This window comes from Monodelphis domestica, chromosome 1 (assembly GCF_027887165.1).
Source record: "Monodelphis domestica isolate mMonDom1 chromosome 1, mMonDom1.pri, whole genome shotgun sequence".
Classification (NCBI taxonomy): Eukaryota; Metazoa; Chordata; class Mammalia; order Didelphimorphia; family Didelphidae; genus Monodelphis; species Monodelphis domestica.
Genome location: NC_077227.1, coordinates 604,070,765 through 604,097,961, shown reverse-complemented (window position 1 = coordinate 604,097,961; position 27,197 = coordinate 604,070,765). Strand labels below are relative to the sequence as shown.

The 27,197-nt window shown below is 37.4% G+C and overlaps 1 protein-coding gene across 3 annotated transcripts in view; it reads right to left on the bottom strand.

Moving 5' to 3' along the window:
- The window catches only part of NINL (ninein like), a 174,236-nt gene that overhangs the window by 85,462 nt on the left and 61,577 nt on the right, over window positions 1–27,197 (bottom strand). For all 3 annotated transcript variants that reach the window (XM_007476594.3, XM_056813792.1, XM_056813791.1), the window contains exons 3-6: window positions 14,549–14,645; window positions 10,459–10,572; window positions 4,239–4,411; window positions 473–539 (exon numbers count right to left, since the gene is read on the bottom strand). In XM_007476594.3, the coding sequence (XP_007476656.2) occupies window positions 473–539; window positions 4,239–4,411; window positions 10,459–10,572; window positions 14,549–14,645 (451 nt within the window). The remainder of the gene's footprint in view (window positions 1–472; window positions 540–4,238; window positions 4,412–10,458; window positions 10,573–14,548; window positions 14,646–27,197) is intronic.

Genomic DNA, 27,197 nt, shown 5'->3' with positions numbered 1-27,197 from the left:
TTTAGTTAGACTAGTCTGTTTACTGTACTATCAAAATGCCAATTCTAACTCCTTCCATGCTTCCACTCTTGTTCATCTTCCCATTAGTAAAGTGCCCCCATCTGTTCTTGATCTATCTAAATCCTAAACATTATTTGAAGTATAACTTAAAACCCACCCCTCTATGCCATCTCCTCTCTTCAATTATTTTTCTTTACTGAATTATCACCATGTGTATTCCATGGCAATCACCTAACAAATGTTTAATGAATTGAAATCATATTCTTTATCAAACAATTTAGCATTTAACGATAGCCTATATTGGGATTTTTAGTATTATTTCCTGCATGCTACTCTTGTTTCTTGTTTCACCTCCTGGAAAGGTGTATCAAATAGGACCGTCTTAAAAGAATTGACTAGAGCACTACCTTAATATTCTCAGAGCAAATACTGGTCAATTTATTACAAATAAGACAACAAGCTTGATCCTTACCTTGAGTTTCAAAAGTCTCAATCTGGGGTTCTTTAGAATTTTCAACTTCTTCATCTGACTTGAGACTCTGTAAAAAATTTAACAGAAAAGAAAGAAATAAGAGGACGTCTATGCAAAAGGAACAGAGTAGACAGAAAGGCAGTGTGGCTTAATTGTGGGAAAGTCTGGTATGTGAGCAATTAAAACCTGAATGAATTTTCAAATCTTTTCAAGTAGTTCCTTTACTATTTGTTAAGGATACCCTTGGAGAAGTACTTAATCTTTGTACCTGGGGTAGCTACCTGCAAAAAGGATAGAGTAGATGCAGACTGCAATGAGCAGAACCAAGAGAACAGAGGTGAAACATTGTGAACCTATCCAATGTAAAGGACTTCACTACCAGCAGCAATGCAATAATCCACATTCCTGAAGGACTTATGAGAAGGAAAACTATGCACATTAAGAGAAAGAACTGTTGAAGTAGAAATGCAAAAGAAAAACATGTGACATCACCTATCACATGTACATATGGGTATGTGATTTGGGGTTTGGGCTTTAAAAGATTGCTCTATATGGAATTTCTATATTGCTCTATATTTATAATCCATGGCTGTGGTTATAAACTAGACAACTACCGCACAAAATTTCATCATGTGGGCTCTTCAGTGAAATACCCTAATCACTACCAAAGGTTCCAAGTAACTACTTTTGCCTTTGTATCTGGTGGTCAAGCTCTCTCTAGCCTGATCTATTTCCACTGCAGTGTCTTGCTCTGTGACGAGTCCTATCCAGATACTCCTTTGTGTTCAGTGACTTGCCCTTTGTCATTTAGGACCAAAAGAGAGACTATTGAAGAAAAGTCTACAATTACAAGTCTTCCTGGACCTGTCCTCTTGGTATCAGATTGGGCCCCCTCATTTAGAGGACCCATGGATTCTGAAAGGCCTTGGTTCAAAGAAACAAGCATTGCCCTCAACATAGGAGCTATTCTAGTAGTAGTAATATTTGTAGTGGTAATACTTTGTCTTGTTAAATGTATGCGAGGTAGGACAAGAACTGTGGTTTAACAAAGGCACTTGCTTAATAAAATTATCTGAGCATCAAAAAAAAATGGGGGGTCAGCTGGGTAGTCAGTGGATTGAGAGTCAGAACTAGAGACAGGACGTCCTGGGTTCAAATCTGGCCTCCAAGACACTTCCCAGCTGTGTGACCCTGGGCAAGTCTCTTGACCCCCATTGCCTAGCCCTTACCACTCCTCTGCCATATTGACTCCAAGACAGAAGGTAAGGGTTTAAAAAAAAATTGATCATATGGAAATAGGTATCAAGTGACAACATTTGTATAACCCAGTGGAATTGCTTGTTGGTTCTGGGAGGGGGAGGGAAGATGGGAAGGAAAGAAAGTGAATCATGGAAACATGAAAAAATATTGCATAAAATGATACGCACAAGATAAAAAGGAAACCAAACATACACTGAAAGTTTTAAAATTATTATTTTTAATTTTTTTTACCAATTACATGTAATAACAAATTTCCAAATAAGTTTCCCTAAGTTATATGGTCAAACTCATCTCCCTCCCTTCCTACCCTTCCCCCCTTCCTGGTGCTGGCAGATATTATCTTGAAAAAGTTTTTCACATTAAAATTATTTTAAAAAATAAAAACACAATCAGTTCATAAACCTTAGATTTAAGAACCCTGTGTTAGGGCCTGAAATTTAATAAGACCTCCCATAGTGTATGAAAACTGGCAGATGCTACAAGACAGATATTGGTTTATTACTTTGGTAATTTTCTAGACTTAAAAAATTGACAGAGAAAATGTTAATAATGAAATTAAAGTGTATTGTGTACACATTCCACCTACCCCATAGACCCAAAGAGAATCAATTGTTAAATGTTTACCAGTATCTCCGCCTTTATCACTGGAAGTAAACCTCTCTTAAGTGCTCACAGTTACACTTAATTCTGTTAGAGACAGTGTAGTATAAAGCAACATGGTAAATAAGTGAAATGCTGGTCTTGGATTTAGAAGACTAGACTCACTTGACCAATGACACATGTAAAACCCAGTGGAATTGTGCATCAGATATGGGAGGGGGATAGGGGTAGCATAAGGAAAGAATATGATTTTTGTAATCCTGGAAAAATACTCTAAATTAATCAATTAAATAAAATTAAAAAAAAAAAAAGACTAGACTCAGGTATTACTACTTAGTGGAGAAAGGATTCAATGAGGACAACCAGAGAGGGCAAATGAGGCAATAGGGTGATTAATGGAAAATGCATCACCAAGAATACGGTGTAGTATCAGAGGATCTGGGTTCAATTTATGTATTTGTCACTTTCTACTCTAGGTAGCTTTGAACAAGTTCCTTAATCTCTATAGGTTTTGTTTTCTCATCTGAAAAATGAAGGGGATACATAATAACAGCCTCTAACCATATATACAATGTTCCATGCCTACAGTTATTCCAAAGATTTTTATCCCTGGTACTTCCCTAACCTCGTAATGATAAGACATTCAGGAAATTATCCAAATCTCCCCCCCCCAAAAAAAACAATCCCTGGTTCCACCATCAAAGTTGGCACAGTAGAACTGGTCAATGCGAGTCTACTACAATTTTGCTTTTCTTACATCCATACCTCTGTGGACTGCTAGTATAGGAATAATTCTAGTTAATAAAATACAACATATTTTTTCAGCATGTTCTTAGCCCTATAATAATCTGCCCAAGGACAGATCCCTAAACATTGTAAATCTTTCAGGAAACCTGCCAGCAATTACAAATACCAATTCTGTCACTGATACTGCAGCTTTTCTTACTCAACTGTATGACAGAGGAGTTGCGGACTAGTAAGCAGGAAGACTGGGTTCAGATAAAGCCTCTTGATACTTACTAGCTGTGTGACCAAGGGCAAATCTTAACCTCTTAATCTCTTTAAGTTTCATTTTCCTCATCTGTAAAATGATGATAACAGTATCTTAGTATCTACCTCAGAGAGTTATGAGGATCATGTGAGCTACATGAAAGATTCCCTAAACATTAGAATGATATTTAAATGTCAGTTATTATTAATAGTACATTACATATTATAATTATGTATCTTATCTTACATATACCATGTAATATTATTAATAACATTACTATTTGTTGCATGATAAATTCATAGGATATAAACCTAACAAATGAGAAGTGCTTTGGGAAATATCCCTTATCTGGATCAACCTGGATTAGCTAGATGATGGCTAAACAGGGCAATTCAAGGTGGATATAGGAGGATCAAAATTATTTACTTTGCTGATTAAAAACCAAAGTCAGCAGTAAATGTCTAGAGCTCATACACAAGGTAGGAAATGCATTCTCTCATGGATTCTGTGGGATCAAGGTAGAAAGCTCTACTGGTCTAGCCTCCTTCACTTTAAAACTACTGGCCATGAAGCTATATCCACCAAGGATTTTTTTCCCTCCACTTCTCCAGTACTTTAGAATTCATGTTTTGACACATCAGTTCAGTTTTTCTATAAGGAGTGAAAACTGAGCTTTTCACTCAATCCTAAAAAAGAGATGACCAAGTCAGTCAATTCACAGTAGAACTTTTACTGTCTCACTCATCCTCAGGGGCCACTTTGACTACTGTGACATCACCAGTGGTATCACTGAGGCATGATAGTCCAATGCTGAGTTACTGGGCAGCAGAACCAAGATGGCAGCCTAGTAACAGTGAAAGCTGAAACCAAAACTGAGTAATTAATGAGATGGAAGGACTAGATAATGGGGCCTACCTCGACACTCTCCAGAGAGGCCGAGCGTCTCAGTGGGCTTTTCACATTGGCATTTACTTGCTGTTCTTGCAAAAACTTGGTTTGAGACTCAGAATCTTGTAGCTCAGGTCGAGACCGACGACCATACCACTTGGCTCCATTCACATACTTTGGCTGAACTTCATCTGGGTCAGCTAGGAATAAAAATCAGGAAACTTGAGAAATATTTAAAAAGGGGGAAAACGCATCTGGACCCACATATTCCAAAATAATGCCTTTTAAAGTCTTTTCTTTGGCAAGTAGAAAAATTAAAAACAAGAAACCTTCAAAATATAAGTAGACCAATCGCTAGTAATCAACCTGTCAATGTGATGCTGACCTGATGTTTTTTAATTCTCAAAAAAATGACACATAACTTTAGAAGTTTGCCAACAGTTTATTATTCACTTTACATTTATACTTTACATTTTAAAGCTAAATTTTGAGGCTATAAGACCTAGTGAATATAGATCAGGACTGGCACAAGAATGGTAAAAAATACACTACTTGGCTCCAACAAATGTTTAAATAAGTGCCTTTGAAACTCAGTAGCACATATGCTAGAAAAGAGCTCAGGATTTGCTATGTGGGGTTTCTGGTGACCCTTTAGAATCCTGTGTGCCTACTTCTAATTAATTCCAGCTAAAACTGTCAGGAAAAGAATTTATTTCATTGCAGAAATGATATGGAGTTGAGGAGGACCATCAGTAAAGAGGGGAAGCTATCTATAAAGAAGATGATGGATTTTAGAGATCTGAGACAATGAGGAAATAATAAGGGGAAACCTAAAGAAAGAGGGGCAAGGAAGGGTAAAGACTTGGTAAATAGAAATCTAAACATCTTGGTCAAATACTCATCTAGCCTTCCTTATTAAACAGGCAAGATCCTGAAGGTCCCTACATGCTAAAGATAGAAAAAAAAAAATCTAATAGTCCCAACCCTCAAGGAATCTAATAGGGAAGATATGACAGGAACACAAATAAGTATGAAACAGGATAGGATCATTATACAAATATGGAAACTTGATACTATAAGTGCTAAGGAGAACCAGGATTCAAACTCAAGTCCTCAGATTTTAGAGCTAGCTAGTACTCCTGGTACTGTGCCACACTGCTATGAAAAGGGCAAAGAAGAGATCCAAAGCTTCCAATAAAATTTCAGGATGGGGAGACTACTTTCATCTGGGGAATTAAATAATATTTCATGAAGAAGAAAAGATCCTTGAGGAAAAAACACATTTCAAAAAGTCAAAATGTGAAGAGAGTGAATTCCAGACATAAGAAGTCAGTTATTCAAAGGTGAAAGAGAATGAGACAAGAACAGAGGAAAGACAAGTTTAGTCCAATGTAGACAGAATGTAGAGTTCATTAAGAGAAGTAATATGTGTGATGGAATACTACTGTGCTGTAAGAAATGAGGAACATGTTAAAAAAATTTTTTTAATCCTTAGAACCAATACTGTGTGTTGTTTCCAAGGCAGAAGAGAGGTAAAGGCGGTAAAAGTGGAGGGTTAAGTGACTTACCCAGGGTCACATAGCTATAAAGTGTCTGATACTAGATTTGAACCCAGGACCTCCCATCTCTAGACTTGGCTTTCAATCCACAGAGCCACCCAGGTTCTCCCAGAGCAAGTCAATCTTAAAAAAAACATGAAAAAAAAAACCAAGAAAACATTATATATAGTAATAGAAATATTGTTTAAAGAATGAATTGTGTATGACTACCTCCAGAGAAAGAACTGATAAATGGAGCTAAAAAAGACATAGTTTCATAAGAATATATATCCTTTTGTCAAATGATGCCTTCTCTTGTGGAAGGAGAGCAGAGGAGTTGTCTGGGAATTTTAATGTAACAAACAATAAATTTTTTTTAAAAATAGGAGTATTATGAAATAAGATTACATCCAGGTTAAGTTTCAGAAGGTGTTATAAAAAATCAAAGATTTTGACTCTGTTAGAGAAAAGATCTTCAAGAAAGAAGCTTGAAACTTTTATATCCAGAGAATGAAAACTGTTGCAGAAAGATGCCAAAAACCTATACTTCATCAAGAAGATCAAGAATGAACTTTGGATATGATTGTTTGGACTGAACTTTTGATTGAACATTTATTGTAATTGTACACATTTATGCCAAAAGGGACTGCCCCTAATTTGGCTTTCTGTCAATGCGCCTAGCAAAACATTGGTTTTGCTTTCTTTTCTTTTCTATTTCCTCTCTCACTATTCTAATTTCTCTTAGAAAATTGAATATTGTGTATATCTATAGTTAGAAGTGCATTTAGAACTACAAAATGATTATGTTAAATGATCAATGGGGAGACTAGTCTCCCAATGATCATCGGGGGGACTGTAAACCTTGAAATTTCTTAGACTTGTGAATGTTGGAAATTTCACCATTGGAATGTTTCATACTTGGAAAAAATTTCCTACTGATAGTAAGAACTCTATTGGAATGTGAACCCCCTTGGCATGGGAGGATCCTTCTCCTCCCTACTTGGGACTGCTTTAGGACAGAAACCTTTTGCTGAACAATGGAAAGGGCTTTGACCTATGCTTAAGCATAGAACAGGAAGTTCTTTGAGTCATGATTGATTTTAGAATTGATACAATAGAGATACTTGGAATGACAGAACCAGGTCTTGGAACTTACAATCTCCACCCTACTCAGAGTAACAGGATTTAGGAAAGGCTTCAGCAAAGGATCAAGATTTAATTATTTGAGAATATGACCTGCAACAGACATGTGCAAAGCCACAGACCTCTGGGCAGTCCTGGGTTAAACTAGAACCACCATTGGCACAGGGGAGACATCGACAGTGATTGGTAGATGTGAGAACTGAGGGGAGGGAACTTAGATGGTTTCCTTAAAGATAGCGGGGTCTGAGGAGAGAGGAGGGAGGTTTTGCTCTGAGCGAGGTGGCTCTGAAGGAGGACTGAGGAGGTTGCCCTGTGGGAGGACCAGGAGAGAAGGCTGGCTCTGAAGGAGGAGAATTCTCTGGAAACATTTCTTGAAAGGAGGCTCTCTTGAAGGTGGAGCCTAAGGTTGGCATGAGAAGCCTTACCTAGAGAGATGTTGGGTGAGTGATAAAACCAACTGACTGATTTATTCATTCTTATTCCTTTCTTACTTTCTCTCTTTTTCTATTGATTAATCAGTGTATTATAAATTAAATTTCTCTATAAAACCCAGTTGGCTTGGGCATATTCATAAATTGGGAATATATTCCCTGGCGACCATCTTATATTTATATAAAACCAAGACACAGTAGAAAACATATTTCAGTGGTCATAATTGATATATATATTTCCCTTGCTCCCAAAACATTTTAATTATCACAAAGGTCTTCTAAGGCAATGGGGTGATTTTGGTCAAGTCATTTAACTTGTTTTGTTTTTACTCTTGTGAATTTTAAAACTATTCCACCCTAATCAGATCATTCTTTAGAAGATATGATTTAGCTATTTCCTGATCAGTAACAATGGAGATACTTGGAATAACAGAATCAGGTCTTAGAAACTACATTTCTCCTCCCTTCTTAGTTTAACAAGATTTGGAAGGTCTACATCAAACTCAAGATTTAATTATCTGAGGAAATGGCCTTCAACAGACATGTGCAGAAACAAGGACAGACCTCTGGGCTGTCCTAAGTCAAGCTAAATCATCATTGGTACAGATGAGACGCAGGAAAGTGATGTAAAAGTGTCTATATAAGGCACATCACTTCCTCTCTCCTCCTCTTTCCCTGGAGAGGTGACTCTGGCTGAGAGTGTGATAGGTGTTTCGATGTCTTGGAGGGTTGGATGGTATTTTGCCCTTGAGCTGATTCAGATTCGGGTATCTTAGCTGAGCCCCTTTGGAGGTCAGACCGATTCTTCCCTCCTTCACACTTAAAACCTTATTTTCTATATCTCCTAATCTTCCCACCAGGTACTAGCCCCTTTCTTCTTCTTTCTTCTTAAATCTCCTCCACAAATACAACTAAATCACCATAAAATTTCCAGCTAAATTTGGGTGTTTCATTAGGATTTATAAAAGAAAATCCTTGGTGACCAAATATAATTATTAAATTCAGTCTCAACAATAATTTTAACCCTTATACTCTCTATCAACAGGGAACAAATGCTTTTGGGCAAGGGGATGACTTGGTCAAGCTATCCAAAGGTGTAGATATAATCTGATTTGACTTTAGATGCCAGGAAAAAAGAGATGGATAGCTAATTATTTTCAAGTGCAGTGAAATTCTTTATGCTTATTTAGTTGTACAAGTTCCTTATATGAGCAAGAGGAATTGTAAATAAAAGGAAGTCAGGTGGGAAGTTAAAAGGTGTAGGAGGCTCATCTCTGTGAATCACCAAATCTATTAGGATAAGAAACTTGTTTAGCAATCTTTTGTTTGGCAATATTTTATGCCTTAGTAATGAAGCTAAACTCATTTCCAAAATCTAAAGTATTAATATTCTATAAGTGGAGAATAATTTGTTATCTAAAAATATCACATGGAAAATTCAGTTTTTTTAATGTTTTTCAGTTTCAATTTTCTTCCTTTTTATTTCATTTCCTTGCTTCTGTTTAGTTTATTCCCTAGTATTGTCCACCTTTTCCAGTCAGTCAATTATCTTCTCATGATATAATGAGCTGCCCAAAAAACCTCACATATTTTCCATAGCAGTTCACACTTGATTTCATCAGAATACAGAAAAATAGCTCTTCCCTCCTCCATGGTCAGATGTTGGAAAATGAGAGGCAGCTAGGGTACTGAAAAGTGTTGGCCTTAAGATTTAGAAGAGAAGTTAAAATCCCTACTCTGTTTCTTGGTAGTTGCATGAACTTAAGGTCAGATAGCCTTCTGTGCTTCAATTTCCTTATCTGTGAAATGAGGGAGTTGGATCAAGTGATCTCTAAGAGTCTCTATTGCTCTGAATGGATATTAATAAATATCATCACTTAAGTATGCTTGACCGCACAAGAAAACAGAGAAAGAATAGGCAAGACAGAAGAAGGAAGTAATTCTGTCATATTCCCGGTTTTCAGATCATAACAGAATTTTTTATCTGGAAAGGACCACAGAGATCATCAATGCTAGATTATTCATTTTACATATTAGGAAAACAAGTCTTAGGAAGACAAAATAGGCTCTGTAAGGTCAAAAAGCAAGTGAGTACAGTGAATATTTCTACATAGCAAAGCAGTACTAGAACTCTATCCTTCAATTTCATAAGCACAGTTAAGCAAAAACAAATCCCCACATAAGTCATGTCCAAAAACGAATATTTTATATAAACCTGATGATCAACATGGTTATACTGGGAAAAAGTTCTGGACTTGGAAAGAAGAAACACTTGGGCTTTTGTCCCTTCTCTAACAATTACTAGCTATCTCTAAGCCTCAGTTTCCTTAATTATAAAACAGAAATAATAATACTTGTGGTGGTTATCTCTCAAGGCTGCTATGAGGATCAAATAAGATAATTTATGTAAAATATTTTTCAAACTTAAAATGCTAAATAAACTGCTGCCATACAACAAACACCCCTTGGCTTTCTAAGCTCTAGAATAATTTTCTGTCTCTTCATAGAAGTACAAAATGATTGTAGAAAGTAAAGGGAATGGAAGATAAAAACAGGAAAGGAACAGAGGGACTAGGTATGGGGCAGGACAAAGTTTCTTAAGAAGAATGGGCTAGAAAGGGTGGAAATTTGGAGCACAAAAAAACAGTAAAAGGATGTGAAAGGTAAGGAAAAGAAAAAGAAAAAGGGAAAGGTGAAGAACATGGAATGGGTAGAACCAAGAAGTCATAAAGGAGATGAGCAGAGAGACTAGGAACCCAAAGAAAGATGTAATTTTGGGGAAAAAATATACTGCAGCTCTAGAAAGGGAAATCTGGTATATCTATGCCTATACACCTGAGATTTTTTTTTAAACCTTAAAGTGTGGAGGGTAGCTGGGTGTCTCAGTGGATTGAGCGTCAGGCCTAGAGACAGGAGGTCCTAGGTTCGAATCTGACCTCAGACACTTCCCAGCTATGTGACCCTGGGCAAGTCACTTAAGCCCCATTGCCTAGCCCTTACCATTCTTCTTCCTTGGAGCCAATACACAGTATTGACTCCAAGACGGAAGGTAAGGGTTTAAAAAAAAAAAGCAACCCAAAGTGTGGAAACAATTTAAATCAAGCCATGAATTAAGTGGCACCTCAGCAAGAATACCTTTCTGAATGGAAGCACAGAGTCGAGTGCTGGGAAATTCATCCCCAGGTGGTATGAGAGGTGGTGTGTCAGGTACTGCATTCGAGCAACTTAACTGTGGATAATTTTGAAAATCTAGACAAACAACAACAAAAAAATCAAGTAAATTAGATTATAATAGCAATAGCAACAAACACCTCAAGTTTAAATCTGGTCAACCTGTATAAGTCTTACTATCTCATCGAACCCCATCTTAAAATCCTTTTCTTTTTCATTGCTATATTCCTAAGAAATAGTAGTCTATATTGTCTACCTCTACTTCCTTCTCACCAATCCTTTGCCATCTAGCTTCCAATCTCCACAAATTCTATCAATCGTCATGCACTTATTAAGCACCTACTATATCCCAAGCCCTGTGCTAGGCTCTCAAGATACAAAGAAAACAAGTGAAAATGGTCCCCATCATAAAGGACCCCCTGAGGAAGAAGGAAAGGGATTTTATTAAAAAAGATATGTGATCTTTTAATTGCTATACCTGAAGACTTACCTGTTCTTAGCCCATGTTGTCCTTAACCTCTGTGTAGCTTGACAACAACTACCTTTGTGTTTCACTTTACTCACAGACCCTCTTATCATCAGACATCTGAACCCCACACTATGTTTGTTCCCTTCAGCCCTGGAACTTCTGGCCTGGTGCACTTCCATCCTCTGCATCCCCTTTGATGAGTGCCTTGATGTGTTTCATTCACTAGAAGCCTCTGACAGTGGATCACTTTCTCTCTGGTCATCTTCTCACCAGTTGTCTTGCTGCTAGCCTTTATATCTTCCTGGCTCTCCTTCAAAACCCAATTTAAATGCTACCTTATTAAAAAAAGCTTTCCATGATCCCCACCACCTTTTAGTCTCCCAGATTAGTGAGCTCTATGAGGAAAGGGTCAATGTCTTATCTAAATCTTATATCTCCCCCAGGATCTAACCTAATATTCTGCATGTACAATATTTATTTACTAGAACTGATTATGAGAATTCCTATAACAGGGCTGTCCCTTCTTTTTCTTTCGTTCCTGTAGGTCATGCCTTCTGTACTCCAAGATGATGCCATGTAGCAACGCTTGGCAAGGAAATGAATTTACCTTTTCCAGACCCTTCCTATTAATATGCCATATACCTAACTTTCTATCTCCCTTCCCATACCACATGAATGTTAACACCATTCCACTTCTCATTTCCCATTAGTAGGGAGGAAAATACAAATTGATTTTCATTAATCTTCACATTATCACTGTCAAGTTGTGGTACACATTATGACTTATTTCCCAAAATGAAGAATTGAGGCACAAAGATATTAAATGACTTAACTCAAGTTATATAATGATTTAGAGCCATGGCCAAGATTAGAATCAAGAGTTGTGATGAAAAATTCCCTACCCATTTATATGAGGATTAATTTTAATGTTAGCAGTAGTTTTGAGTTAATCATAATTGTAATTCAGTAATGTTAGCATAAGTGATTATTTTAGAGGGTCTTTTGTGATTATTTTAGCATAAGTTTTATAGTAAGATAACTGCTTGAATATAGTTAATCATTGCTAGCATAGGCCTTAGTTTTGGGCTTTCGCCTCAAAATTGCTATATCACATACCCTCAGCAATCATGGTCTTGAACTTGTGACTGGATCTTCATTAGCATAGAGGCTTTTGCCTGGTGACTCCCTTTTTCCTTTGTATATACCCGATACCTCATTAAGCTTTTGCCCCACTTTGGGGCCTGGCACCCCCTCCTTACCCTAGTCATCTTAGTATACATCATCCTTGATATCATCAGGCTTAGAAAGTAGGATTCAGGCTCACCCCTCTTTGTCTATCAAGTGACTTTCAAGTCATCACCAAGTGACTTCTTCTGCCAATGAGAAGTATTTCCTGATTACTTCAACCAATCTGCATCCCTCACAAGACTTGGGGTCTTTTGATCTTGACCAGAAGTCTGGATTTATTGTGAGACCAGCCCTCTTACAATAAGCCTATTTCTTGATGGCTTGGAGATTCAGTTTCTTTTAATTGCATTCCTCTGGTTAGAAATTACACAACAGGTACCAGATTCAAGAGTCTGTGCTTTCTCTTTAACAGATTATATTATTCTAGAATTTGAATCATTGTGAGTATATGTTGCAAGGAGAGCAAAGCAGAATAAAGATTAACAGCACAATGAAGGGAATTTCATTTAACCTCATATTTACCAGCCTGGTTGCAGTTTCTGAAATTGGTTGTCATAGCAGGATCCTCTCAGAATCACAAACATTTTGGAAATTGGAAGGGACCTCAGGTGCCATTTCATCTGATGGTTAACTGAACAAGAGTCTATCATATAATTCTACATAGCTCCGAGGAATAAGGAGATTAGACTCCTTCTGCCCTCTGCTTTGCTTAAATTACTATTGAAATGCTGACACCACATTCCAGGAAGGAAACTGATTAGCTGGAGGATATCCCAAAGGAGGATAACAAAGATGGAGAAGTCAACAGTCAATGATAGGTAATAACCATTTACTAAGCACATTTATTAAGCTAATAAGCACATGGAAATATAAAATGATGCAAAACAGACCTGAATCTCAATAGGCACACACTCTAATTGAAGAATCTCAAGGCTGTGCCATCTGAGGATTTTATGAGAAAAAAAATGGGGATATTTATCCCTGAGAAGCCTCTAAAAGCCTGGCAATGATGATATCCAGTCTTCAAGCACCTGAAAGACTTTCACCTAGACTGAAGACTTATTCTGTTTGAACCCACAAGAAAGAGCAATGGGCACAAAGAGGCTAAATTGGGTTTAAGGTAAGAAAAACCTCCTTGAAGGGTAGTGGAAGTCTCCTCATTGGAAGTCTTCAAGCAAAAGCTAGATGGCCACTTACTGGCATGTTGTAGTAGACATTCTTTTTGGGAGCATCCAAACTTGAACTAGATAGTCACTAAGATCCCTTCTGACTAAAATTCCATTCTCCTCAACAAGGGGTTACTCAGTCTTGGTTTGAAATTTTCTAATGATGACAAACTCACTGCTTCCTTAGGCAGCTAACTACATGCACTTGAAAACAGCTCTAATTGTTACCAAATTTTCCCTTAAATTAAATCTAAGATTTCCTCTTGCAACTTCTATCCATCATTCCCAGTTCTAGCCTTTGCAGCCAAACAGAACAAGGGCAATTTCTCTTCTAAAGGATAGCCCTTGGAGATAGAAATCATATTCTTCTGCCTGAAATAGCAGAAAGAGAATGAACTCCATTGCAATTTAGTATATGTTGCAGGAAAAGTCATTGTCTCTTTCCATATTAGAGCAGCTTAAAACAGACAGGTTAAGAATTTGCCACGGCCACACAGTCTCTCAAAAGACAAGTCAATATTTTGACTTAATGGACACTTAAGGGCACTAGGCTACATTGCCGCTGAGAAATCATATCATACCAATAATATACATGAATATAAAAATATGTACATATCATTTTACCTCAGAAGCAAATAAATTACAGGCATATTCTGCAACAAAATAAGTTGCTGTACCAAATATTTGGTTATATTATAAGCTGGATCATCTTCCTCCCACAAATATATATTAAAATGTAAATCCTAGCTGTGTGACCCTAGGCAAGTCACTTTACCCCCATTGCCTACCAATATACAGTATAGAGTCTATTACAGAAGGTAAGAATTAAAAAAAAAAAAGGTGAAGTATTACTGTCTGATCTGAACATGGGAAATCCATAAGAATGGTGCTAGCTATCACTTACCAAGATTAGAATCCTTATAGGATTCTACTGAATGAACTTTCAGCTCTGCTGCATATTCACTTCATATCCATTATTCTATCCAAACCTCACAACAGCCCTTTGAGATATATAGAGAAGGCATCCTTATTTTATGGGGGAGGAAACTAACAAATAAAGAAAGTTATCCCTTGCCCAAAGCCACACAACCCAGCTTATCAGGGAGAGGTAAAGCAACAGAATGAAGATTTCCTGTACCCCAGGCCCTCACCCTTTCTTTAAGACATCATGTCCTCAAAGTGCAACAAACGATGAAAACAAGCCAAAGACACAAGCGGGACATATTCTCACCTGGTTCCAAGTAGCTACTGTCTTCATCAGAAGTGCTGACATTGATCTCTGATGACAGTACAGCCACAAAGCCTTCTTTAAATTTGTCAAAATTTACCTGGAAAATTTTTAAGGAAATCTTTTCAACATCTTAAATAAACCATCAGGAGCTAATACTCTTAACTATCTGATGTTCTCTCCTCTCTAGTGTAGTTTGCATCTGTTGAAAACAGCACACACAGCATTATAGAATACATAAAGGACATGCCATTTTATATCAAGAACATCACATTCTGGGCAAAAAATTTTTCCTTCTTTTTTCCTCTTCAGATTAACCACTTGACTAAAAGTTTAGATTCATAGTTTATTAAAATGAACACAAGAGATATTCTAATCCTATGCCCCACTCCCTCATTTTATGGATGAAGACACTGAATTCTATGGAAGTAAAGTAATTTGCCTAAGAACATTCAGCCAGTAGAGTCAAGATTAGAAATCACATCTTCTGCCTCAAAAGTTTTGTGCTTTTTGCCTTTTGAATGTCTTCAAATTCAACAGTTATCAAGCCAAAACTCTCATTTATTTTTTTTTAAACCCTTACCTTCCATCTTAGAATCAATATTGGGTATTGGTTCTAAGGCGGAAGAGCAGTCAGGGTAAGGCAATGGGGGTTAAGTAATTTGCCCAGGGTCACACAGCTAGGAAGTGTCTGAAGCTAGATTTGAACCAAGGAGCTCCCATTTCTGGGTCAGATTCTCAATCCACTGAGCCACCCAGCTGCCCCCCAAAACTCCCATTGCTAGAACTTTGGAATTTTTGAATCTGGGTGTTTTCACTCATTTTTTTCAGTACCATTTTAAAATTATAAGCCTACTAACTGTAAAGCATGAGTCATCAGATAAAAATACGAAAGAATAAAGGAAAGAACTTATATAAATCTGAGAATGTAACAAAGAACCAAATAAATTAACAAAAGATGTTTGTTCAGTGTCTCTTTCTTCGCCTTCATTTTTTTTCATATATCTATAAAAGTCATCAGTATGTTATCCTGATCTCACTTTATATGACATCATTTGTCTTCCCATTCTTATATTTTTATATTCATTTTTATGGGGCTATAATAATATACTATTTAATTAACAGTCATTTTATTGGCCCAAGGGGGAACTTTCTCCCAGGGCTGCATTCTCCTGATTTGCCTCTACCATACCACTATTTTAGGAGAGGTTTAATCATACTTCTTTTCAATCTCTCCTTTCTAAGCACTTATTTTATAGCCTCTTCACCACTGAGCTTGGCCTCCATGCATACACTTTCTTTACGACCATATCTTCCCCAACACTCCCAACCCCCACTGTAAGAATTAAAATTAGGATTTGGGTCCTTAGATTTTTATAAGGTTTATTAGAATTAGTTGGATATGTCAAGGAAGAGAGATAGAGAGAAATATAAGAGATTTGAGCCTAATCTAAGTTCCTATGTAGGTGCTCCCACCGTGGACTACCACCATCTTCTGGCATGGTCCACAGAGATAGAGCTAGAGTTCCTACTTTCTTGCCTCCAACCTTTTAACCTCCTTCTCCCTTCTGAGTCAAATTCAATTATGTTTGGATCAAACTCAATAGTCACAAAACCTGCGCTAGATGACGAGTGACCTAGTTCCAGGAGCACAGGGATCCTGGGAGAGGATACCCTTCACACACCACCATCTGCCCTCTAGACATCATGAACCATGACCAAATCAACTCTGTTGTTACTCCTGGCTGTACTGTATGAATCTATTTTCACTACTCACTATCTACTCACTATCCCTATACCTTTTCTTTGCATGAATGAACCAACAGCCCTCCCTGGTAAATTACTCTCCTATATGTGCTGTCTCTACCATTACAATGGTGTCTTAAGGGTAGGGATAGGGCCTGTCTTTGATTTCGTATTTATTTCCCCAGTGTTGAACAAAGTCCTTGGCATATAGCAAGTGCTTAATAAATTATTTTATTCATTCATTCATAAATAGCTTGCATTTATATATACCTTAAGGTTTATAAAATGCTTTCATAACCACAATCTTGGTGAAGTAGTTAGTGAAAATATTAGTCTCCTATCTTACAGAGAATTTTACATTTTATTTAACCTTTATGATTTTAACCTTTAACCTTAAGGTAACTTCCTACCACTTGTGACAAGCTGTGATCTACATGAGTTGAGAGTATGTATTCCCATCCTGACAGGCCCCTTCAGCTAACAAAAATCACAGCTCCTTCAAGTAGTCACAGATTTACAGATAAGAATATGGAGGGAATAAGATAAAATGACTTGCCCAGCCTCATACAACTCTTTAGTAAGATTCAAACTTAGGTCTCCTGACTTCAAAAACAAATGAAAAATAGTCTCTGTCTTCAAGGAACTTATATTGAGAGGATACAAGATATTCACAAATAAGTGAATACAAGTCAATTTGAGGAGGGAACAGGAAGAAAGACAGAGCACACATTATTAATCAAAGGAATCAAGAAAGGCTTTCTGTAGGGTTGGTGTGATAGCCGAGTGTGAAGGAAGCTAGGGATTCAAGGAGTCACGAATGAAGGCATGGAGGAAAAAAGACACAAAGACAAAAAGGTGGGAAATGGAATGCCAATTCCGTTGAAGAACCAATAAGTCAGTTTAGATAGAACTTTAGGGATACTGTGAATGACTAGAAGAGTGAAAGAAACTAACCTGTGCTTTGGGAAGATATTTTGGCAGTCATGTGAAGGTTGAGTTGCACAAGGAAGTGACTGGAAGTAGAGAAACCCAAAAGGGAAATAATTCTCAGACCCATTTAATGATCCCTAACTTTTCTTCTGATCCCCAGTCTTGAATCTCCAACTACTTATTGGATATCTCAAACTGGATATTCCACAGATATCTTTTTTTTTTTTTAACCCATACTACTTGCCTTAGAATCAATATGGTTTGTTGGCTATGATATATTGGATATAAGACAGAAGAGCAGTAAGAGCTGGGCAATGGGGGTTAATTTACTTGCCCAAGATCACACAGTTAAGAAGTGTGATGCCTATGAGAATTGAACACTAGTTTGTACCCCTTGTCTTGGTACCCTAAGATCAGTCCTGCAGTGTTTCTCTAGTGAATTGGGTTTCCATTCAGCTCCCACCCTTCTGCTGAGTTAAAAGAAAGGGGAGAGCATTTGTGTTCTGGAAGAACAACAAAAGCTTCACAGCTTCCTGGCATCTGAAAGAATGCTTGTCTCTTGTCCCACATGATTTCTGCATATGGAACCAGACTGAAGTCATGTCTGTCCAATCGGAGAGACTCAAAAAAAGTGACATCACAGAGGTATAAGTTGTGACTAAAGGAAGCTCAATGGCCTTTCCTGGCCAAGCAGTGGTCTTTTTATGGCTGAGGAACAGTCCGTTTTGACCAAGCAGTAGGAGTAAACAAGGACACAAGCTCAAATTAGCTAGGCAACTGCCCATGTGATGGATCCTACTTTTCACTGTTTAATAAATAATTATAAATTAATACACAGTTTTCAGTAAATTTTAATCTTAACAGTCCAGAAACCAGGATCTCCTATCTCTACACCTGGCTCTCAAGTCACTAAGTCATCTAGCTTGTCTCATCCACCATAGATATCTTACACTTAAAATTTAATTCATTATTTCTCCCTTTTCCCAAACTCTTCCCTCTTCTGAAATGTCCTATTATTGTCAAGGGCGCCATCTAACCAGTCACCCAGGTTCATAATTTCTGTGTCATTATTAACTCTCATCCTCCACCATTTTCAGCAATCATTCAGTTGTTGTGAGAGGTTTAGCCTCTGGTAAGAAGATTTATCAAGCCTTTTTCAGAGCTGCTCATCCACCTTTGATGTCTATCTGTCACCCAACTCTCACCTGTGGCTCCAAGAAATTGTAGCATGTACAGCAGTCATACCCCAGTAAAACCGTATCTGCAGACAGGCTGAACTAGGTTGAAGGTAACTGATAGGCCTTAAACTCAGCAGTGACTTAAGGGGATGATTACCCCAAGCATGTGAAGACTTTCCCCAACAGAATGTAAAAATGATAACAATTTGTTCCAATAGCCATGAAGGTGGCAAAAAAGTAAATACTTTGATCAGATATGGAAGAATCCAGAGTCATCTACTGCATCACAGGCCATCATCTCTTTTCCTGACTTTTGCCCTGCCTCTGGACTTCAATAACTCTAGAGGAGAGAGTGAGACTGACAATTTTGTGTAACTGCTTCACTTAAATCCAATTCAGGTGCAAGTTAGGACATCACCCCATGAGGTTCTTTCCAAAACTTAGAATGAACAACAAACTTTTATTAACCACATACTTTGTGCCAGGATACAAAAAAATGACCCTCAAAGAGCTTACAATCTAATGGGGGGGTGGGGAAGAAAATTTGCAAAAGGAAGCTGAAAAGATGAGGAGGATTCCCACCTACCCGACAGGGACATTAAGTCTAGAACAAGGGATTACAACCAGTGGGAAATGAAGAGATGGCTGGCCTAGAGACTATCTTTAAATAGAAACTTTGAGAAGAATCCTTTATTCCATCCTCCAAACAAAAGTGAGTAGAGATTAATGAGAGTGTTGATGATTTATGAGTACCAAGAATGATGCAATCTCCTGGGATTATAAGTTCCCTGATGATGAGATTCCAATCTACTGCCAAGTCTTGAAGATCAGAGAATTGTGGCCCCAAACCATATTAAAATGTAATTGGGAACTGTTTATTTGTTTTCATATTTTGTCATGTAAAAACAATTTTAAAATTCTTCTTTTTTTACAATTTCAAGTTCCAAATTTTCTTCCTTCCCCCTCCCTTCTTGAGATAGCAAGCAATTTGATATGGATTATATATGTGTAGTCATGCAAAACATATTTCCATATTATCTATGTTGTGAAAGAAAAACACAAACCAAAAAAAAAGAAAGAAACTTTTTTTTTTAAGTATACTTCAATATGCTTTCAGAATCCATCAGTTCTTTCTCTGGAGGTCAACAGCATTTTTCATCATAAGTCCTTCAGAATTATCTTGGATCATTGGTTTGCTGAGAATAGCTAAGTCATTCACAGTTGGGTCATCTCACTGTTACTATGTACAATGTTCTGGTTCTGCTCACTTCATTTTGCATCAGCTTATATAAGGCTTTCCAGGTTTTTCTGAAACCATCCTGCTCATTATTATTTATATGCCACACTTTGTTCACCATTCCCCAAATGATGGCTATCCTCTTAATTTCCAAATTCTTAAGAGCTGCTATAAATATTTTTGTGCCTATAGGTTGTTTTCTTTTTTTTCTTTTTCTTTTTAAATCTTTTTGGCTTATAGTATTGCTGCATCAAAAGGTATGCATAGTTTTATAGCCCTTCAGGCACAGTTCCAAATTGTTCTCCAATATAGATAGATCAATTCATAACTACCCCAACAATGAATTAGCATTCTATTGGGAAGTATTTATCAAAATAAATAAAAATATAGTAAAATATAGATAATGTTAATAAGTAGGTTTCTAAGTCAATATGTGGCCTGCAAGGATACACCTCCACTTCTATTTGAGTTTGACACCACTACTGTAGATTTTACATTTGCAACATCTCTGGTATATGACTCATTTTCTCCTCTGATATTGTAACCATTCTGCTGCTGGCCTTCATTATGCCACTCCTGACTATAATAATCTTCTGTTGGGTTTCTCTACCTGAAATCTCATCCTACTTCAGTCCATCCTCCTCACAGCTATCCTAGTTATCCTCCTAAAACACAATACTGACCATGTCACCCCTTCTCTTCAACCTAGTGGTTCTCTCTTACCTCTAATATCAAATTTTTAAAAAATCCTCTCTTTGGCTTTTAAAATTCTTTTCAAATTTACCCCCTTCTACCTTTCCAATCTTCTTCTACCTTACTCTCTTGCACTTACTATACAATCTAGTGATACTGGCCTCCTTGCCATTTCTCAAAAAAAGTACTCCACAGATTTTCACTTGCAGTCCCCTATGCCCAGAATTCTCTCACTCCTTATTTCTATCTCCTGGCTTCGCTGATTTCCTTTAAGTATTATCGAAAATCCTACCTTCTATAAAAAATCTTTCCTTGTCCCATTTAATACTAGTGCCTTCCCTCTAAGGTAATTTCCAGTTTCTCTTGTATATATCTTGTACATGCAAAGTTTCCACATATTGTCTTTTCAATTACATTGGGAGTTCCTTGATGGCAAGGCCCCTTTTTAATCTTTCTTTGAATCCCCAGCATATAGCAAGTCTTTTTTAAAAAATCAATCTATTTGTTTGTTACATAAAAATTCTCAGGCATCTCCTATCTTCCCTCTCATCCTCACACTAGAGAAGGCATCATTTAACAAAATATATGCATACATACACATCTACACACAGAGAGACATATATACTATATCTTGTTCGTTTCTATTTATCAGTTCTTTTTCTACACAAATCAATCTTGTAACAATATTTTGGGTTGCTATACATCATATACTCCTGGTAAGTCTTTAATAAATGCTTGTTGACTGGACTTGAAGAAGCAGAGTGAGCAATTTCCAGCACTTGTTTATGTGAGTCTGAAATAGGGTGGTGACTGGGTGAATGGGGGAAAAAAGGACAGATGTGAAGAATGTTACAGGGATATCACTAACAGGAGCTGGAAAACACTTTGATATTGAGATAAAGAATGATTTCAGGGTTGCGAAACTAGGTAATCAGAAAGATAATGCCTTAAAAATAGAGATATTTGAAAGAATGGTAGTTTAATGGGGAGGAGAAATGATAAGGAGTTTGGTTTGGGAAACAGTATGTTGAGATGCCAGCAGGACATCTAAGGGGAGATATATGCATCGGGGAAATTTGTTGTGTAGGAGTGGAGCTCAAGGATAGAGATTAGACCTAGAGAGACAGATTTTTAACCCATTGGACCTGATTAGATTATCTAGAAAGGGTCTTAGGACTGAGCCTTAAGGTAACAGAAGGAATAAGGATGATGATTCAGCAAATAAGACTGAGAAGGAATGACAAACCAGAAGAAAGCAAAGTCAGGAAAGAGAAAAGGTGATCAACAATGTCAAATAAAATACAGAGGATAAAAAAGATCACTGCCAAGAAGTATGGAAGCAAAAAGTTCTTAGAAACTTTTGAGAGAACAGTTTCAGGAGAGTGGTGGAGTCATAAGTCAAGTTGAAAAGGGTTGAGTGATGTGGATGGTAAAGAAATAGAGGAAATGACAATGGATATTTGCCAATGGATAAATGTAAGATAGTAGTTGAACAGGACGTAGGAGTCAAATAAAGATTTTTTTTTAAGGATTGCCAAGATTTGGAACTGTTTGTAGGCAACAAAGAAGGCATTAATAAACTTTAATAAGACAATATTTGATTATGTCTGGGAACAGAGCCTCCACATAAAGAGTCATGTACCCAACAAAGTACCCAGCACATGGTAGGTGTTTCAATAAACAGATGTTAAATTTAACTTAATTGGATGGAATTAGGGGACCAGACTCCAAACGATGTCATTGGAGTATTGGTTGAAGGCACAAAGATATTACATAAATGGTAATGTTTATTCTGAAGAAGAAAAAGGAGAGGGAGAAGAGTGATAACTAATTTTAAAGGGCTGTCACATGGAAGAGGAATTGTACTTGTTTGCCCCTCTCCAGGAGGCAGAATTAGAGCCAAAAGATGAAAGTTACAAAAAAGCATATTTTACCTCTTTATAAGGAAGAACTTTCTAACAATTTGACTATCCAACAGCAGAATGAATTACCTCAATAGGCAATGATTTTCCCATCATGAGAGGGGTTTGAGCAATATCTGGAGATGATAAATCAGGGATATGATAGAGGAGATTCATTCAGCAGGAAGGGGTAGGACCAGATACAGTCTCTTGGATCCCTCCCAATTCTGTGGTTTTTTAAAGAGAAATCAAGGGGGAAATTGGCTATTATGTGTACTCTCAGAGAAAAACGAAAATAGAAACAGATCAGCAACAAAATACCTTTAACACAAGAAATTCTCTTCCTTAGCAATGTTTATCCCTCAGACACCAATGGTCAGAAAAAGCTTTCATTACCACCGCCACCCCCTTAGTCAAGTGTAGCTTCATCAAAACATCAGTAATATCAGTTCCAAATGACAGTACTATTAGTATAATGCTATACTACTCTACTATATATTTTTACATTACTTGTAATGTCCTTCATTTTTCAAAGATTCAGGAAACAATTATCTCAGTCATTTAACAAACAGTAAAGAACTTTCTAGTTCAAGGCACTGCAGTATGTGCCTTGTAAACCACAAAAATAAATGGAATACAATCTTGCCACCATGGAACTTATCACTGATAAAACCTGAGTGTAAATGATTTCAATCATTCAAACAACAATTATTGAGAGTTTATTATGTGGCAGACACAGTTCTAAACAATGGAGATCTCGCAAAAGAAAGTGAAAACATTCAGTGCCTTCAAGCTGTCTAATGGGGGAAACAATATAGAAACAAAGTTAACTTTAGAGGGAAAGGCATTAGCAGCTGCAGGAACAAGGAATCTGGCATCCAGAAGGAGATAGATGGCACTTCAGCTAAGTCCTAAAGAAAGTCAGGGAAGATAAGAGGCAGAGATGAGAAGGAAGAATATTCTAGGTATAGAAGGCAGCTAGTACTAAAACACAGAGGTGGGAGAGGAGTGTCATCTATGAGGAAGCAGGATAGCAGTGCTAGATTATAGTATTTGTTTAGAGAAACAATGTATAAGACGATTAGACAGAAAGGAAGGGGCCAGGTTCTGATATATTTTATATGCCAAACATAGGAGTTTATCTGTGATTCTAGAGGTAATAGGAGTCACTGGAGTTTACTGACTGGAAGAGGCATTGTTTAAGATATAGTCAGACTTTAGAAAACTCATTGGAGCAGCTGGAGTGGGGAGAGACTTGAGGCAAGGACTGACCATTGAAGAGTAGACTATTTAATAATATAGGTCAGAGACCATGAAGGCCTGGACTAAGTCAGCAACCCTTTCAATGGACAGAATACAACATATATAAGATGTGCTGCACAGATAAAAACAACAAGATTTGGTAAATCTATGAGATATAGTAGGATAAGTAAGAAGTGGACAATAAGACAGAGAAGAAAAGGAAAAGCATTTATTAAAAGCCTATTCTATGCTGGGTACTGTGTTAGCATTTTACAAATACTATTTCATTTGTATGACAAGTTTGCAAACCTGGGCAAGGATTTATTTCCTCAGTCTTTCAAAAAAGCAATGATTTCATCAATGTGGTTATTCTCACCATTGACAGATGAGTAATATGAAAGAGGATACAATTTTTAAAAACCTAAGGGCAGCTAGTGGATAGAGCACCTGGCCTGGAGTCCAGAAGACCAGAGTTCAAATCCAGCCTCAGACACTTATTAGCTGTGTGATGCTGAGCAAATCACTTAACCCAGTTTGCCTCAGTTTCCTCATCTGTCAAATGACCTGGAGAAGAAAATGGCAAACCACTCAAGTGTCTTGGCCAAAAATTAAGGGTCACAAAGAGTTAGACAAGAGGGAAATGACTAAACAACGAGTAAGATAAAAACACTTCAAATTTATAAAGAATTTTCCTCACAATCTATCAGTTGGATAGCACTAAGATTATTATAAGGCACTTACAGGTGAAGAAATAAGTTCAGAGTGATTAAGCAATTCACTCAAAATCACAGACGGTAATATCAGAACCAGGACATAAATCCAGGGGTTCTTAGTCCAAGTAACTTACTCTTTTCATTACATAATGCTATCATCCCACATATTAGGTCATAAAATAAGTAGAAACATGATACATGGTAGGCAAAGGTCACTTGCCACTGAGAGGATGGTATGAACAAACACAAAAAGGTAGGAAAATGCAATATTAATAAAACCAACTGATGCTCTGAACCCCAGAGAAGTTGAGAAAGGCATCCATTACATTTGATTCCAGATGAAACCTGTGTGTGAACTCATGAGAGGCTATGAAAGCTGATGAACAAGATGAGCAGGCATGGATGGGTTATGATCCGCATCTCCTCAAATTAGGCCCGGGCTATAACTTGCCTAAGGACTTTTCTACCTCTTCCAGAATGTCTTCTCATAATGGTGACAGCTCCCTCCTACAGCCTCCTTTGCTGACTGGTGAATCCTCTTCCATTTGAGGAAGCACTCATGCCACTTGGACTGACTTCAATCCTGAGACCCAATTCATAACTCTCCTGTTTCTCTACTTTACCCCCAGGTAGCTATTTTTCTCTATGTCAGCATCCTCAGAATTTAGTAATCACCTTGAAGTTTCCCTTCATATTTGCATTTCACATTGAGCACAGGGAATATAGTGAACATTCAATAATTTCTTTATATATCTTTCCATCTGTTTTGTTGAAGATAACTTCTAAATCTGGGAGATTACAAAAATTTATTTAGGTAATTCAGTATAATAATGTCTGACATGTATATGATGCTTTTAAATTTTTTATATAATTTACCTTCACTATTATATACCATTTTACAAATGAAGAAATTAAGCCTCAAAGAGCTACTATATATAATAATTTATAAATATATAATATATAAAATGTTTTATTGTTTAGTCCTTTCAGTTTTATCTGACTCTTCATGAACCCATTTGGGGTTTTCTTGGTAAAGATACTGGAAAAATTTGCCATTTCCTTCTCCATGTCATTTGATAGATGAAGAAACTGATGAGAACAGGGCTAAGTGATTTGTCCAAGGTCACACAGCTATAAGTGTCTGAAGCTGGATTTGAATTCAGGAAGAAGAATCTTCCTGACTCCAGGTCTAGCACTCTATCCACTGTACCACCTAGCTACCATGTGCCTCCTAATTGCCCACAAAAATGTTAGCTGGGGGGAGAAAAGGGGTCTTTATTGAGCCCAAGTTAGCATATGTTATAGGGGGCTGCAAGTAGTCCATTTTGGCTAGAAAGCAGAGGTCATGAGTAAAGCCTTTAGTTTACATTGTAGAGAATCTTTAATACTAGAACTAAGCTATTTCAACTTAATTCAATAGGCAATGTAGAGCCATTGAAAGCTGTGAGTGGATGAATGATGTGATCAGAGTTGTGTATAGGGATTACCCAGCAAAATGGGGCAGCTGGGTGGTACAGGTGGATAGAGTAAGAGATATGGAGCCAAAAAGTTTCATCTTTCTGAGTTCAAGTCTGGCCTCAGACACTATCTATGTATATTCGAAATGGAGTCATGAAGAGTTGGACACAACTGAACAACAAGAAAAGCAAAACGTAAAATGGATTGGAGGAAAGACAGTCATTCAGATTGAAATCTAAGTAAACAACTTGCTTATAATGAAGTTATTTCCATTGTTCTAGTACTTCTCTCTTAAGAGAGAATGTTTTGCTTAGCCCACGTGTTGTCACATTCAAACATAGAAGAAAAAAGCTTGCTTGTTTACTCATGCTAAATCAACAAGATTGTATTGAAAAAACAAAGTATGTGGAAATTCCCCAAAGGAGGTCACAGGAATTTCAGGGCACATTAATTTGCTGGCTAAGAACCAGCCCTTGCCAGCATTCCTTTAACAAGAATTAGAAATTAAAAACAAGAATTCTCCTTACAACATTTGCAAAACAATTTGCCAACCTATGAATAACTGATTTTGTTCCTTGTTATACTTCTCTTCTTTCAAAATTACATTTTTATTTGTATGGTGGTACCCCTTCCTGTGATGCAAAGAGCTCCTGTTCTGGGACTTTGGGATCATTTTATGAATTTCTGCACTCTGGAGGTTATACTTTCAGTGAGGAGCTTCTCTACCCTCAGCTAAGCTGGTTGTCAGGTGACAAACACCAAGCCCCAGGCAGTGATTGCTGTCCTTCCTGCCTGAAGAAGACCAAAATGATCTCATTGGTGATGTCTTTGGACTCATGCAATAAACAATAAGATTTAAGTGAGGCAGAGTTGCACAAAGTCATCAGTCTCACTCCCTCTTCCAGGGTCAATGAAATCTAGTGGCAAGACAAATGTCAAGATAACTGGTGATAGCTCAGAATGCAGTGGATGAAGCTCTAGGCACTCCACAGCACCTGCTCCTGACATTTTCATGGCCATGGGAACAAACTGTTCTCAACTGCCCCTTCCACTAGGAAAAATCTTCACCTGCCTGGAACAGACACCTTCCTAATTCACTGATACATTTGTGGTGGTTTAACCCACCTGCCCAGATGGTTTGCCATTGTGGAAGAGAGAAATTGGAAAAGCTTGCAACAAGGCAGAAATAGCTGGAACTGATGACCTGTCATTCAAAGGAGAGCTGTTTGGAATGTGAGCAAGAGAAGCAGTTGGAGGAAGGGGAAGAGACCAACAGAAGTCTGTTATGTCTTTGGCTTGGAAGACAGAAAGTAGTCTTTTGGCTTTAGCCTTGAAGACTGAAGCCTGAAGGTAGTCTCTCTTGGCTTAGAAGACAGAAGAAATGGAAGAACAAAAGATCAAGGATATCCAGGGAATTAATGAAAAAAAACACATATGATGGGGGCCTTGCAGTCCCTGACCTAAAACTATATTACAAAGCAGCAGTCATCAAAACAATTTGGTACTGGCTAAGAAACAGAAAGGAAGATCAGTGGAATAGACTGGGGGAAAACG